Genomic DNA, 15,776 nt, shown 5'->3' with positions numbered 1-15,776 from the left:
AAGACAATCTCATTGCTCTTTCTCGATTTTAGTGTGACAACACATACAAACTTTTTTTTTTTTTTTTTTTCATATTGAACCTTCACTTCAATGCCCTCAAAGTTTGTTGCTTCATTGTGAAAGTAGGTCATAATTTCATTATAATATTCTTCTTCTTTTATCATTAACTAGATCTGAAATACCCGTCATAATTGAAGATAACATGTGTGCAATTTGCTTGCTTCAACAGAAAGATATCAATTTAACCTTGACCAAGACGATCTCAACTGAGGTTATGTCATTGGCTTCTTTGATGGTGCTTCAATCTTTTCATCACATTCACCAGCTTCAAAACATGGTGGTTGATGGCTTAGGTTGTTGGACAATGGAAGATTTTTCTCTATTTCATGGATAAGTGAATTCTTGACTTAACTTCTAGGTTTTGCTAATCAAGACAAGTGTTATTCCTTCCTGATCTTGTTTTTTTGATGTTATGTTTTTTTTTTTAAAAAAAAATAAAAAATAAAAACTCCATCTATGATTCAGAGTACCCATTGTCATCTATTGTTCTGAAATACCCATTGCTCTTTCTTGATTTTAGTGTGATAACACATACAAACATATTTTTTTCATATTGAACCTCCAATGCCTTCAAAGATTATTGCTTTATCGTGAAAGTATGTCATAATATTCTTCTTCCTTTCTTATCAACTAAATTTGAAATACCCGTCATAATTGACTTTGATAACATATGTGCAATTTGCTTGCTTCAACACAAAGATATCAATTTAACTTTGACCAAGATGATCTCAGATGAGGTTATGTTATTAGCTTTTTTGGCGGTGGTTTAATCTGTTCACCACATTCACCAATCTCAAAACATGGTGGTTGATGGCTTAGGTCATTGAGCGATGAAAGATTTTCTCTATTTTATGGATAAGTGATTTCCTAAGTTGACTTCTAAGTTTTACTAGTCCAGATAAAAACTGTGTTACTCATTAAAAAAAAAAACACAAAAACCAATAAAAAAACTTCATCTATTGTTCTACCATCTATTAATTCTACTAGTAATGATGTGTTATCTTCTCTAATTTGCTCGATTTTTCCCTAATCCCCCTCTTCAAATGATGAAACCTATTTTCCACTTGTTTTATCTCTAGATTATCCACAATTTTGTTTTTCCCAAACCATCTTTAAGATTTTAATAGCCACGTGGATTTTTCGTCACAACTACCAGCATAAAGAATATTTTAAAATTTGTTTGAAGGGTAAAAAATATTAATGTAACTTCAAAAAAGTTAGAAATGTTATTGAAAGGATGTACATATATATTTCTTTATCTACCGTTTTATTCATTCCTCTATGCTTCACTACTTCAGTATTTCTTAACTTGGATTCAACTTCTTTCTAAGATTAAAATACCATTTAAATTTCGATATTTCCATGTTTTATCAATTTTAATCTTTATATTTTCAATTGTCCAATTTTAAACTTAATATTTTGTATAAGTCCTAAACGTAGTCTCTTGAAACTAAATTTTACAGAAATTGATTAAATAATAATAATAATAATTTCATTGAAAGGAAATGCAATTTGTGAATATATTATCAAAATTTATAGTAAAAATGCTAATGAAAAAAAAAAAAAAAAAAAAAAAAAAAAAAAAAAAAAAAAAAAAACAACTACTAAAATTGGAAAGACCAAAATAATTATATATCAACTAAATGGAAGTTGCATATAACTTATCTTACCTAACCCAGACAATTTGGCCTAGCTTATTTTGATTATTTATCAATTGATCATTTTTTAAAAAAGATTTATAACTTATCCGACCTATACTTGTCAATTTTTTAGATTATACTTGTCATTTTAAAGACCACGATTATTTTAATTAAAATTCTAAATTTATCTCAAAGAAACGTTTTTGATTGGTTTGTAACTTTTAATGTACACTCTTTTAGGAATTTTCTCCTTAAAAAAACTTCATACACCATTTAATGAAATATACCTTCAAAATAATAACTTAACTACAACAAAATTTGAATAAGAAATTAAATCACCTCATTTTCCAACTAACTTTTACAAAAAAATATAATATTTGTACTTAAAATAATTATTAAAAAGAAAAACACCAACCCTTATTTACAGCAAAAATCCAACTCATCATTGGCCAATGAAAAGGATATTGAACATACAAGAAAGAGATTCATTTTCAATAATTGGCTCATAATTTTAATTTATTTAGAAGCAAAACTAAATTCATACATTATTTTGAAGCTCCTTCAAAATGATCTCGCAGCTGCTCATATTTTTTTAGCTCAGCCATTGACAACGAGGGAGAGAGTTCTTTTAAGACCTGAGAATAAACAGAAGACATTAAAATAACATTTTGGGTAATAAAAAGCTCTTATTATATATAGAACTATAATTTCAAATGGCAAAGATTAATAAGAAAAATGAACCTTCGGCCATGGAATAGGTTTGCATAATTCAAGATTAAAAAATTGAACTTGGGTTTGATAATCCTCTAGCCCACCAAAACCAAAGTTACATTAACTTGAATTTATGAAATTAGGGTGTTTAAAAAACCTGACAACTCGAATAGCCCAAACTACCCAACCCTTAATCTATAAGAGTTGGGTTGGATCAATTTTGTTCTTGGGTTAGGATGGGTTGGGTTAGAATTTTTCTATTTTAATTGGATTGGATCTCAGGTTGGCTAAAAAAAAATCGGGGTAACCCAACCCAACCCAAATTTCATATATATTAAACTNTATATATATAGTTTAAAGTTTTACTATTTTTCTTTTTAAAATTGTTATGATGTTTATCTTTGTTTAAAATTTGTAATAAATATCATAGATATTTGATATTTAACATTTGAATTTTATGAGATTTTATTTATTAGCTATGTATTGTAGATAAATTTACATATTTTAAATTAATAAGAAAAAAATAAGTTATAATCCAACCCAATGAAAGATAAAACCTATCTTTCACTTTACATACTAAATTCTACAAATCATAAACATAAAAACCATACATGGTTATCCACAACTTATGTTTCAATAACTTGTTCTTTAACGGAATGTAGGCTTCTCAAAGCCATGAACCAAACATCTAAAAATTTTCAGCCTCAACAAAATGAAGAAAAACACAGCTAATTAATCAGATCAAGAAATAGCCAGTTTTAAGCACAGAATGGAAATTAGCCATAAATCTTTACCAAGACCCTAACCCTCACTTCTTCTAAGGGGCAGTTCATTCTTTCAATACACGAGGGAAGTTTAAGCAAACATCAAGAAAAACTTTCGTACCAAAATTGGTCTTATTAGATACAAGGTTCTATCTAAAGTTGATGTTTGTTGAATCCTTCAAAGGAATTTTTATCTCCTCCTTTGTCTGAACATTTTTTTTAAAGAGTTGCGATAAGAGATTGAAGATCTTTTTGCAAGGGGTGTGTGTGTGTGTGTGGGTGTTTTCCCCTCTTTTTCCCCTCCTCGAGTGAGAAACAAAACGAAAGGTATAAATCAAAAGAGAACATAGCTTAAAGGTCATCCGTCTAAGGGGTGCGGGGTCCTAAGCCTAAACCGAGGATTTGACAAAGAAGAATCATATAGGTGCCTTTTCATGCCATTTGGATTGGGAGGAACAATCATATTTTCAAAGCAACATTTTGAGGTTATATATATATGTTTGTAAAAAGAATGTTGTTTTAGATATTGGTGTAACTTAACTTTAATTCATCAGGATAATTATTTTTTTTCGTACTGGAGAAGATGAGGACGAAAAGCAGCCTATTGATATATAAATGAAGAAACATAGTGAAGTACCTCAACAAAATCATCATATTCAACTATAACAGCATCATCTTGGTCATCGATAGAAGAACTTGAATCTGAACTTATAACCTTGAAGAACGCAGCAAAAAGTAAAATAATAAGCATATTTTCCAAATAACTACTCAATGATGAATCAGACGAGCAATATACTATTGACCAAAAGGATAAAGGATTACACTCCCAAATGTGAGGTTGAACTCAAACAACCTCAACAATTGCAGTCTCTAAACAAGCACCAAGACTGACCTTACGCTTGGCAGCATGGAACCAAGCATCAGCACATAAGGCATACATGTCTGCACCGGTGAAGTTTGGAGGGCATTTTTTGGCGATAGACAGAAGAGAAATGTTCTCATGCAATTTAAATTTCCGAGTGAGTGCTTTAAGAACTCTGGAAAAGACAACCAAATTAAATATTGAACAGAGATCAAGTTTATTCATACGCATGAATTTAAACTAACCGTTCCCTATAAGATGCCTCAGAGTTCACTCCAACATATAGCAACTTATCAAACCGACCAGGACGCAGAAGTGCAGGGTCAATCAGATCTGGTCTATTACTTGCTCCAATGATAAAGAGATCCTATCAAAGCATAATGGTACAAATCTGAGTAAAGATTCTTCTAATATAGAGCTTTCATTAAAGAATTGAAATAATACAAAATTATGAAGGTACAAATCAATCAAGGTACCTGGCTAGAATCGTTAAGGCCATCAATCTCTGCAAGCATCTACAACCAAAAAAAAGTCATCATGCTAGGAAACCCTCAACTACCAAATGCAGGTTAGTCTCCCAAATCCATAATCAATTTAGCACCTGAGAAACTACTCTGTCCATAACACCCCCAGAATCTCCGGATACCCCTCGAGCAGGAGCAAGAGAATCAAGTTCATCAAAAAAGATAACACATGGGCGTGCAGACCTAGCCTGCAAGATATATGTACAAATTACAAAATTGGGTGAGATAATATGCTCCAAATGTTGAGCAGCAATATAACAGAAGAGTACTATTTCCCTTTTTTCCTCTCTGGAGAATATTTAGTAGAACATGAAGAATAGCTAACCTTCTGGAAAATGTCTCTAACGTTTTTCTCTGACTCTCCAATATACATGTTGATTAGTTCGGGTCCCTTGACACTCAGGAAGTTTAAAGAACATTCGGTAGCAACAGCTTTGGCCAGAAGAGTCTAAAGAAAAAGAGAAACAAAACTATGCAAGTAAATTGGTGTCTTTACAGGAATAAAGAAAAAAAAAATGAAATCACTGTTACAACTGACAGACAAGTACCTTTCCAGTCCCAGGAGGACCATACAAAAGAACACCAGAGCGTTTGCGCAAACCTGACGAAAACAGATCCTTGTGTAACAGAGGTAACTGTTCAAATGCAACAGAATTGATCAGAACAAGTAAACAACATAGTTGACACGATGCATAGTTTGAATAGCACTTATGAAACAAGATATATCCACAGCACAATGGCCAGATGTGATAATTCACAAGTAATCTTCAGTCAATAGTCCCAGCAACATGTAATTATCCTGGCCTGAAGCGAGTTCACGCAAGGACATACTATATACATGTATATTTACAGCAGGATGCAAAAGTTGCATGCTAAATAATTAAGCATGCATTAATTATTAAGAGAAATACTATAAATATCAATATAAATTAGTCTTTAGGTCACAGAAACCAAAATGTCCCACCTGAACTGTATCCATAATTGATTTCTTCACGTCTTCAAGTCCCCCAACATCTTCCCATTTCACATTTGGAACCTGTAAAATAATAATGTCTCAGTAACAACTTCTTTTTTTCTTTCTTTTTCTTTTTTTTTTCCTCCCTTTTTCCCCTTTTTAATTTTTTAATACATTCAGTGATTAATTACGCAAGAGAAGGCAAAAGCATGAACTTTTTATTACAATTCAGGAACCAGTCGTAGGGAAACAAGTCATACTCCAATATGTAAAGCAACAAACTCCTTTAGTTTACCTTTGGAGCTCCCAATGCTGACGCATTTCTTTTTTTGGACCGATCCAATGAGGAGTTGAAATCTTCTTTTTCCATTATAAGAGGCTTTTCTTCACTGGATTTATCAGTAAGTACTTGTGATCTAAGTCGACTCTCTAATGTCTCGTTCTCATCTTTATTAGTCTGGGAATTGACCTTGGTCAACAAGTTTGCACCCGCATCAGCTATCAAAGCATGCAGATCCCTTGGCATAAAGCCAGATGTCTGTGTAGCAACATCCTTTATGAAATCCTCCACGTTAGTCTGCAAGAAGCATTACCTGACAAATTAAAATAAGTGGTTGACATGAAAGGATCATGAATCAAATATAATATTAGAATCAGGTACAGCTTTTCACACGAATCACCCAGTTTCAGAGTTTATTGAATAGATAGCATATCACCTTGATAGTGTTCTCACCAATTACTGAATGGGGTTCAATAATTATTGAATCATCAAATGACAAGAAGCCAAGTTCCCAACACATTGGTTGGATTTGTTTATATTTGTACCACTGAATGTAGAAGTGTTTATTTAACATGTAGTTTACATTTTTCATTATTGGAATAAAATAATGGGTATCATATTTCGTTCATTATGACTCAGTATCTTATTGACCAAGTTCAATAATCAGTCATATTCGTAAAAGCTAAAACAATTTCTATTTTAATGATAGTAGCTCTACATTTTAATATTTGCTATAATTTCTACTAAACAAACGATTAAATTGTTGATATAATTAAACTTACCATAACCCACCACTTGAGCTTTTTGGTCAATCGGTGATTTAACATAGTATCAAAGCAGGAGATTATTCCTTCCCAAATTAATATTTATTTCCACTTGTTGGGTCTTTTACAGAATTTTAAGCCCACAAGTGAGGGAGAGTGTTAAATTGTTGATATAATTAAATTTACCATAACCCACCAACTTAAACTTTTGGGTCAATTAGAGTTTAACACAAATCAATGGACAGAATGCAAATCAAGTGTTGTAGAATGGGGAAGCGGAGCTAGCCATGTTCTATAAATCTTGCATAATTTGTGTACATAGAAATTTAGACTCATATTTAACCCATGTTCCCTGTATTCTTATATGGATAGCCCAATACAATGAATATTACTCCACATTAACAATGCATCCCAATTTATGAGAGCATGAAGGCAGGAACCAATTATTTGTCTACACTAGAGTGCAACTGATTTAAGAAGTTTTAATATAATAATGGAGAAGGGTTAATTTCATACTCCGGGAAGAAGTTCAGGAACGCCATGCAGGCACTGGGATAGAATTTCAACCCTCTGTTCTTCAGTCAACGGACCCATTTTTAATTCATGACTGAAGCAACGCCTAATAGAAATTGGTAGACCTTCACAACTTTCAGCAGCTGCAACTAAAAGTAGTGGATGCCTAAAGGCCTTGCTTTTCTCCTGAAATAGCATAAAAACAGCATCGCTGTGAGCATCAATGAAAGAGAATAAGGATTGAAATTAACATGTAGTTTCTCCTCGTATATTAAAATATGAATGAAAAAGATTTAGACCTTTGGATTCTGCATGTTTGCAGAACAAGATCTTGAAACAAGAATACAAAAGAAGAGTTGCTTACAAAATTATTGTTTCCTTCTCCTGAGTAATGTGCATCTTCCTCATCAGAAACTGGCTCGGTGAATTCCTTTATAACTGAAGCAACTTCAGTAGGGATGCCGAGTTGATCATTGGGTGAGCCTTCATTAGAACCCAAATTCCGGAAAACGTCAAAGTGGCGAAGAAGAAGTATTGTTGGTGAGTATCTGGTGAAATACAATCACATAACTCGTGAGGAACAGGAAGATGCCAAGTATTTTATAGTATAGGACCCTACAAAATATGGATATCACAGATAACTACTATGACTACGCTGGCATACTAAGCTAAGCTTCCGATATGGAAGATCATAGATTCTAAGGAGAAGAAAGGACTGGAGAGGATCACTAAACATTGTTGATTTTGCGACCTCATCTTAGGAGCACCTTATCTAATTCTACCTTAATCGTATTCCATTATTAAAAGCAGCAACTAAATCAAAGTCACATCCATCACCTGGCTTAAATTGTCAATGTGTTAAACCACAGTTAAAATTTTACTTCTAAAATAGTAATCTCAATATGCAATCACTGTAACATGTTCAATGCTTCACCTTTGAGCCATGTTAAAAGCTTGGGCTAAAGCAGCAGGTGCTCTTTTTTCACTCAAAGCCATAATATCATGGCAGCTTAACTCAACTACATGAAGGCCCAATCTTTGAGCAACATATCTAATCACCATCCTCTTTCCACACCCTGAAACAGTGAAGAAGATGAGTCATGCAGGAGACATGAATAAACATAAAAATCAAATAATAAAAAATAATATTTTGCATTTGGTTCAATCTGCTCAACTATGATCTGTCATATTTCATTAGTCAACAGTGCTTAAATTTATTCGATCCTTGAATGGGTCAAAAAGATGAGTAATGAAAAAGTTGATGCATTCTGATAATCAATAATAGACCTGCCATGCCATATAATAGAACGCTAATTCTATATCTTGATGAAAGAGGAGATGGACAAAGAGGTGGTGTAAGTATGGATGCCAAAAGCTTCACTGTGTTTGCCTGTACAGGTGCAAGCCTTCTTGGTAAACCAACCAACAGATCGGGAGGGACAGCAGAATGAACACTGCCTCCAAGCACAAGAGCAGTTTGAGTACGACTTATACAAAGAACAGGTTCTTCTGATGGCTCCATTCCCACAACCTGAAAATTCAGCTTCCACATTGTAAGAAGGTTGCAGATGATAACATTCCCTGCACATTAAAGTGTACATAATATAAAGATGTCCACCTTAAAATAGATGATATCATCACTTCTTTCCCTCATGCTTTTGTTGCACCTAATGCAAAATGGGGATCTGCAATTCTGCTTTACTCGAACACTGAAAATATCACCTCTAGCTAGATACCTTTCTACTTCAAAATAATTCTGTAGTGCAGAATCAATTACTTCCTGACGATTTTCAGCTTCAATAGATGATTTCCCATTTAGAGATTCAAGGATACCACATGTTGGCACTTTGACAAAAGAAACCCTCAAGTGTGATGCATATTGTGGCAACTTAACCAGAGGTTTCAATCCTACTTTAATAACGGAAGGAATGGTCCCTTCTCCAGACGTCGAATCGCCAACTTTAGCTTGAAAATATGATGCTAAAGTTTCTTGTCCTTTGTTTACTAGGCTTCCTAAGCATGACAAATGGAAGTCAAGGTTGAACGCCAGAAGGGGAGACAGATAGGCAGTGCCAGAATCCACTGGTTGTTGATCCTTTTGAGGGAAATTAAAAGAAGGAAAAACAAGCATAACATGATGAGAAGAAGATTGTTTGCCGTCAGAAGTGCATTCACTGGTGCATGGAGGCTCTAGAACAACTGCCTGAGCAATTCTCTGCCTATTAGATTCGAGATTCTTCACAAGAACCTTGAAAGGAAACCAACGAAATAAGTAACCGTTACTGGATTTCGAAATATTCAAAGAAATTCCATAAACGAAAGAAAATTCCCACTGAACAACTTTTATGGCTATAGATAGGAAACCGATTGCAGAAGTTCGAGAATGAATAAAAGTCTAAACTACTACAACTTCAATACACGAGTCTTTAGCTAGCCAAAACAACTGAAATCCATGAAAGTGAACATAAAAAAATGACAGATTATGCTCAGTTGACAAGATTCCATAATACAATTCCACAAATTATAGAAAGACGCTTCAAATTAAGAGCCAAGTTAGTTGACATACCAAAGAGCCAGAAGTTATGGACAGTCTTTTCAGAACGGAATTCGAGACCCCAACCACGGCAGAGTCGTCGAAGGAAAACGACTTCTGAGGTGAATTTTCAATTCCATCGTCGTCGAATCGGAGAATACCAGTCTGCAACTGCAACTCAGGGGCCTCAGAATGGACGCAGAGCTTGTGTTCTCCGGCGACTGGGGCTTTTTCAGCGTGTGGCGAGGAGTTATGCAAGGAGCTGACGAAGGCTTTCGTTGAATTCAGAAACAGAGGTCTCCTCCTTTCCACCATTGATTCCGAAATCAAGAAAACCACCCAATAACTCTACGAATTCAGCTTCAACTTCAGCGTGCGATTGGCAGAATCATTACCCTTCGCTATGAAATGCGTGAAACAAAGTGGACGAAAACTTTATCGGCAGAAGCGCGAAAATCAATGTGAAATTCACTGAAAATTTCCCTCTTTGATGACCAGTTGGCCCAATACTGAGGTTCGTCTCACTTTCACGCACATCAGTAGAAAATCTTTTTCCTGTCATAGAACAATAACACGAGTGAATGTAGTTTGTTCTATCACTATTTATAGAGTTTTTGGTATGTGTAAGATTTCATCCCAACCTGTTTAGATAAGGAAAACTAATATCTTATAAGATATTATAAATTCTTATAAATAGAAAAATCTAAAAAATATTTACTTTCTATAGTAAAAAAATTCTAAAAATTTATGTTTTTGAAACTTTTTGTTATAAATAATAAATAATTTTAAATATTTTTTATATTTAGAAAGAAAAGATAAACATAGATCAAATCTATATGGGACTTGGGAGGGAAGCTTTTAATTTTCCTTTGTTACCTATTTTATATGATAGTTATAGGGTTATCTTAATAATTTGACATTTAAATCATTCCCCCACTCTATAGCAAAAAAATTCTAAAAATTTGTATTTTTGAAACTTTTTGCTATAAATTATAAATATTTTTAGATATTTTTTATATTTAGAAAGACCCCTTAAAGATAAACCTAGATCAAATCTATATGGGACTTGGGAGGGAAGCTTTTAATTTTCCTTTGTTATCTATTTTATATGATAGTGATGGAACACGAGACATACACAGCGGAATTAGGATCTAATTACACTCTAATTGCTTTTAATTAAAAGGAAACTAGCATGCAAATCAAGGGAAAAATAGTAAATTAATAGGACAAGATACAACCTTTGTAGCTCCCGAAAACCGCTTTTCCTCGCTGAATCTCAACCCGAACTATTCCGGACCATCACTAGAGTTGACCTACTATCCTCTAGACTCAGAACCGGATTGTGGGACCCAGTGGATGAAAAAAACGAAAGAGAGAAAGAGATGAAAAAAGAAATGGATTTTTCTTTTTGGTTTTTTGGTTTTCCTTTTTTCAGCCCAATTTTTAGAAAACAATTTTGCAAAATGTCAAAAGTTTTTTAATCCAAAATGACAAGCTCATATTTATAAAAAAGGGCCATGCAAAATTGCATGAAGTAACTTCATAAAAATCCAACACCTAGAATCACTCACTAAGTGGGTTTAATGTCTCCACTAAAAGCAATATCTAGTCCAAACTTTTGTTGGATCAAAAGTCAACTCTTTGACTTTTTACATCTTTGACCATTTCCATTATTTCCGAGCTTTCGAATATGAACGCATTCATATTCTTGATATTTAAATCATATTTAAATATTAAAGCTATATCTCTAAACTGTAAAACCGACCACTATATCATATATACTTGTTGGTTTCTCTCTCTTCACCTAATTCGAACAATTCGAATTATTCTATCATATTGTTCTAAGTTTATTCCATATGAGTTAGTAGGGGAACCAAATGGACCTATAGATCATGGGCTCCAACGATCCGAGATTAGCTGGCTAAACTCTTTAGACGGAGCTAATCAACATTTTAACTAACGGGTCATTCCACTATAGTCCCGTAGTTGCACTCCCCTCACTATAGATATATTTGTGTCCATTTGATATAACCATGATTAGTAAGCTAATCCTTCACAGGTTGTTCGTAATCTCGGCTGGGTCATAAAAACTGTTTTACCCCCGAGACTACATCTTATTCATTAAGTTCCACTGATCCTTTAATGAACAATTGGTTTAAGATCCAACCTATAAATCGAATCCCTCTAGGGCCAAGGAGAGGGTGGGGGCCTGTCTCTTATACACATCTAGATGTGTATAAGAGACAGGAACAGGAGTTCATAGTTAGCTCAGGATTAAGATTAAGTTACCTAGGTCATCAATTAACGAAATAGTCAGTTTTATACATAAAACGACATTTGGAATGTAAAAAGTGATTATTTCATGGTTCAGTCTTATGCAAACTCATTGCATAGGATGCCCCCACTCACATATCTCTATATGAATGATTTAGGATCACATCGTTTGTACTAACTACAAAGTGGCGCATCCATAGTGTCCCCATAATAAGGCGCCCAACCTTATTCATATACTATAGACCATTTTAGCTATATATTTGAACTTGAACTACATTTATGTCACTACATAAAGTTCAAACTACATTAAATAGCCTCGGGACCTTAGTTTATTGGATTAAAGATTACAATATCAATAACAACTTTATCGAAAAACAAAACAGAATATGTTTATTAATTTACAAACTACAAGTTTTAGGACATAAAATCCAACAAACTCCAACTTGGACTAAAAATCCTAGTGGAGTATCACAATGTTGAATTTAAGTGAGAAACATATGAGTACAATAAACATATGAATACAATAAACTAGGGCATATACCCAAAAGTTCTCCCACTTGTCCTAGTTTACAAACTTCGTAGACCTAAACTCTATAGGTGACCTTCAAACACTTTAGCCGTGAGAGCCTTTGTAAAAGGATCAACAATGTTTTTCTCAGAAGATATCTGGGTTACTACAACGTCTCCACGGTGTACAATCTCCCGGATCAGATGGTATTTGCGCTCAATATGCTTGCCACGCTTGTGGCTTTTTGGTTCTCTTGAATTTGCAACTGCATTACTATTATCACAATATAGAATGATAGACAGATGCATATTTGGAACGACTTCTAAATCTGTCAAGAATTTCTTCAACCATACTGCTTCTTTTGCTGCTTCGCAAGCAGCTACGTATTCATCTTCCATTGTGGAGTCAGCTATACAGGTTTGTTTTACGCTTATCCACACTACTGCTCCTCCGTTAAGAGTGAACACTGATCCAGATGTAGATTTTCTAGAATCTTTATCAGTTTGAAAATCAGAGTCAGTGTATCCAGTAAGGATCAAATCCTTAGTACCATACACGAGTATGTAGTTCCTCGTTCTCCTAAGATACTTGAGGATATTCTTAACGGCAGTCCAATGATCATATCTAGGATTGGACTGATACCTACTAACTATCCCTACTGTGTAGCATATGTCAGGTCTAGTACATAATATTGCATACATCAGGCTCCCTACTGCAGAAACATAGGGAATGCGTCTCATATCCTCAACCTCTTGAGGTGTCTTAGGACATTGATCCTTTGACAAATGAATTCCATATCTGTAAGGTAACAGACCTCTTTTGGAATTATGCATCTTATACCTAGACAACATTTTGTCTATATAAGTTGCTTGAGACATGACTAGTGTTCCGTTCTTGTGGTTCCCGAATAATATGAATCCCGATAACATACTGCGCATATCCCAAATCTTTCATTTGGAACTGCATTGCTAGCCATTTCTTGATGTCAGTTAGGTAACCTACTTCATTCCCAATGAGTATAATATCGTCAACATATAACACTAAGAACTTTATAGTAGGATTGACGATCTTCTTGTAAACACAAGGCTCGTCAACATTCTGTACAAAGCCATAAGATCTGATCGCTGTATCAAATCTTATATTCCAAGATCTAGAAGCTTGTTTCAACCCATAAATGGATTTTTGAAGCTTACAAACCTTTTGTTCTTGACCCTGCATAATAAACCCCTCTGGTTGAGCCATATAGATACTCTCTTCAAGATTGCTGTTTAGAAAGGTTGTCTTGACATCCATCTGCCAAATTTCATAGTCATAAAAGGTGGCAAAGGATAAGAGTATTCTAATCGACTTAAGCATGACAACAGGAGAGAAAGTTTATTCATAGTCCACTCCCTCTCTCTGGGTATAATCCTTTGCCACAAGTCGAGCCTTAAAAGTCCGCACTTTACCGGCTTGGTCTCGTTTTCTCTTGTAGACCCACTTACAACCAATTGGTTTTTCATCATTTGGTTGATCTACAAGTTTCCAGACAGAATTGAAGTACATAGACTCCATTTTGAGGTCCATGGCTTTGACCCATTGATCACAGTCCACATCTTTCATCGCCTGTTTATAAGTCGATGGATCCTCTATGCTATCATCAGGTATGACAACTTGTGTTTCTGTTAAACCCAAGTAACGGTCAGGCTGATGAACAATGCTCCCACTACGTCGAGACATTCTCAACTCTTAAGAAGGATGTGACTGACTAGATGTACTAGTTTTATCTACTATTTTAGTAAATGAACTAGCTCTATCTGTAGCGTTTTTTGAAATTTCATTCAATACTAGTCTACTGCGAGGTTGATGACTTCTTATGTGATATTCCTCTAAGAATGTGGCATTTTTCGATACAAATACCTTACTCTCTTGAGGATTGTAAAATAGACCACCTTTTGTTTCTTTTGGATAACCTACAAATAGGCATGGTTTTGTACGACGTTCTAATTTTTTAGGATTTTGCACCAACACGTGTGTCGGACATCCCCAAATCTTAAAGTGACGTAAACTGCCTTTACACCCTTTCCATGGCTCATAAAGTTTTTCTGAAACACTTTTAGAGGGAACATTATTCAAAATATAGACAACAGTCTCTAATGCATGTCCCCAAAAGGAATCAGGTAACTTAGCAAAGCTCATCATTGAGCGAACCATGTCCAACAAGGTTCTGTTTCTTCTTTCAGATACACTGTTCTGCTGTGGCATATAGGTACAGAGAGTTGTGACTTGATTCTGTGTTCTATCATATAGTCTTGGAATCTTAAGTCCATATACTCCCAACTTCGATCTGATCGTAGTGTCTTAATTGTTTTATCTAACTGGTTCTCAACCTCAGCCTTATATTCCTTGAACTTTTCAAAAGAATCAGACTTGTGATGCATTAGGTAAATATGACCAAACCTTGAATAATCATCAATAAAACTGATGAAATATTCATACCCACCTCGAGCTTATTGTGGCTCTGAGACCTTTTCCAGTAAAAGATCTCTTAGTCATTTTCCCCTCAAGACAAGACTCACATGGCAGTAAAGAATTGTCTTCTAACTGATTTAGGAGTCCATTCTTAACCAATCTCTAAATCCTTTTGAGATTTATGTGGCCAAGTATTAAGTGCCATAGATAGGCATTAGAAGAAACTTTTTGTCTTTTATTCTGAGTTTCGGTTGTTCTAAACATCTCAGTATTTAAGACAAATTTTGCTTTTGTTGGTTTTAACTTATATAAGTTGTTTTCAAGTATAGCAGAACAAATTTGAATACCTTTTTCTGAAAAAGAACGCTTCATTAACTTCAAAAGATATTTTATACATTTATTCCAATATACATGTGATAGATATTAAATTCCGTCTCATTTTAGGAGCATACAAAACATCTTTAAGTATGATATATCTATCATTGAAAAACACCTTCAAGTCTTCCACTACTTCGGCTGAGACAACCTCTTTTGTTCCAAAATTGAGGGTGATCTCGCCTTCTTCAAGCTTTTTCCGGGAACTAGTTTCCTGAAAAAAGAAGCAAATATGTTTAGTGGTTCCTGAATCCAATATCCAGGTTGAGGTATCATACTCCACTAAACATGTTTCAGCAACTAGTAAATCATATTTACCTTGTGCTTCTTATGAGGTAGGGGCCTGAGGACATTCCTCAGTTAAGACAAATCTCAAGTCATATATTACTAGTGTTAAATTCAGATTTGTTTTCCATGTTAAGTAGTTGTCGCCATTAAGTTTTTTAGAAGCTAATAGTTGATCTAAAGAACTAGTCATGCTGAAAAGAAAAACATATCCTTTTTAGTAAAAAATATTAATTTTTTAAATCCAATCAAGTTTAGCAACAATAATAATAATAAT

General features: G+C 34.3%; 1 protein-coding gene across 1 annotated transcript; it reads right to left on the bottom strand.

Annotated features, from left to right (window-relative positions):
* Nucleotides 1–2,023: 2,023 nt before the first annotated feature.
* On the bottom strand, nucleotides 2,024–10,183 carry LOC120069120 (peroxisome biogenesis protein 6). The gene is made up of 16 exons (XM_039020807.1): nucleotides 9,640–10,183; nucleotides 8,692–9,321; nucleotides 8,361–8,604; nucleotides 8,008–8,149; nucleotides 7,438–7,621; nucleotides 7,077–7,259; nucleotides 5,812–6,093; nucleotides 5,526–5,597; nucleotides 5,110–5,196; nucleotides 4,887–5,009; nucleotides 4,639–4,749; nucleotides 4,514–4,552; nucleotides 4,283–4,404; nucleotides 4,068–4,212; nucleotides 3,813–3,890; nucleotides 2,024–2,335 (listed from the first exon to the last, which is right to left on the bottom strand). Exons 1-16 carry the CDS (start codon nucleotides 9,919–9,921, stop codon nucleotides 2,246–2,248), a joined length of 2,814 nt encoding a protein of 937 aa, XP_038876735.1. The 5' UTR covers nucleotides 9,922–10,183; the 3' UTR covers nucleotides 2,024–2,245.
* Nucleotides 10,184–15,776: the final 5,593 nt, after the last annotated feature.

Source organism: Benincasa hispida, unplaced genomic scaffold (genome assembly GCF_009727055.1).
Source record: "Benincasa hispida cultivar B227 unplaced genomic scaffold, ASM972705v1 Contig245, whole genome shotgun sequence".
In the NCBI taxonomy this organism is placed as follows: Eukaryota; Viridiplantae; Streptophyta; class Magnoliopsida; order Cucurbitales; family Cucurbitaceae; genus Benincasa; species Benincasa hispida.
Note: the sequence above shows the minus strand (reverse complement) of the source record. Positions and strands in the feature narration are given on the sequence as shown.

Coding starts and splice junctions, on each gene's coding strand:
- LOC120069120 (XM_039020807.1), bottom strand. CDS start 9,921: ATGGTGGAAAGGAGGAGACCTCTGTTTCTGAATTCAACGAAAGCCTTC. Junction 6,094..7,076: donor TTCCTGAACTTCTTCCCGGA/GTATGAAATTAA, acceptor TGCTTCTTGCAG/ACTAACGTGGAGGATTTCAT. Junction 5,598..5,811: donor CAGCATTGGGAGCTCCAAAG/GTAAACTAAAGG, acceptor ATTATTTTACAG/GTTCCAAATGTGAAATGGGA.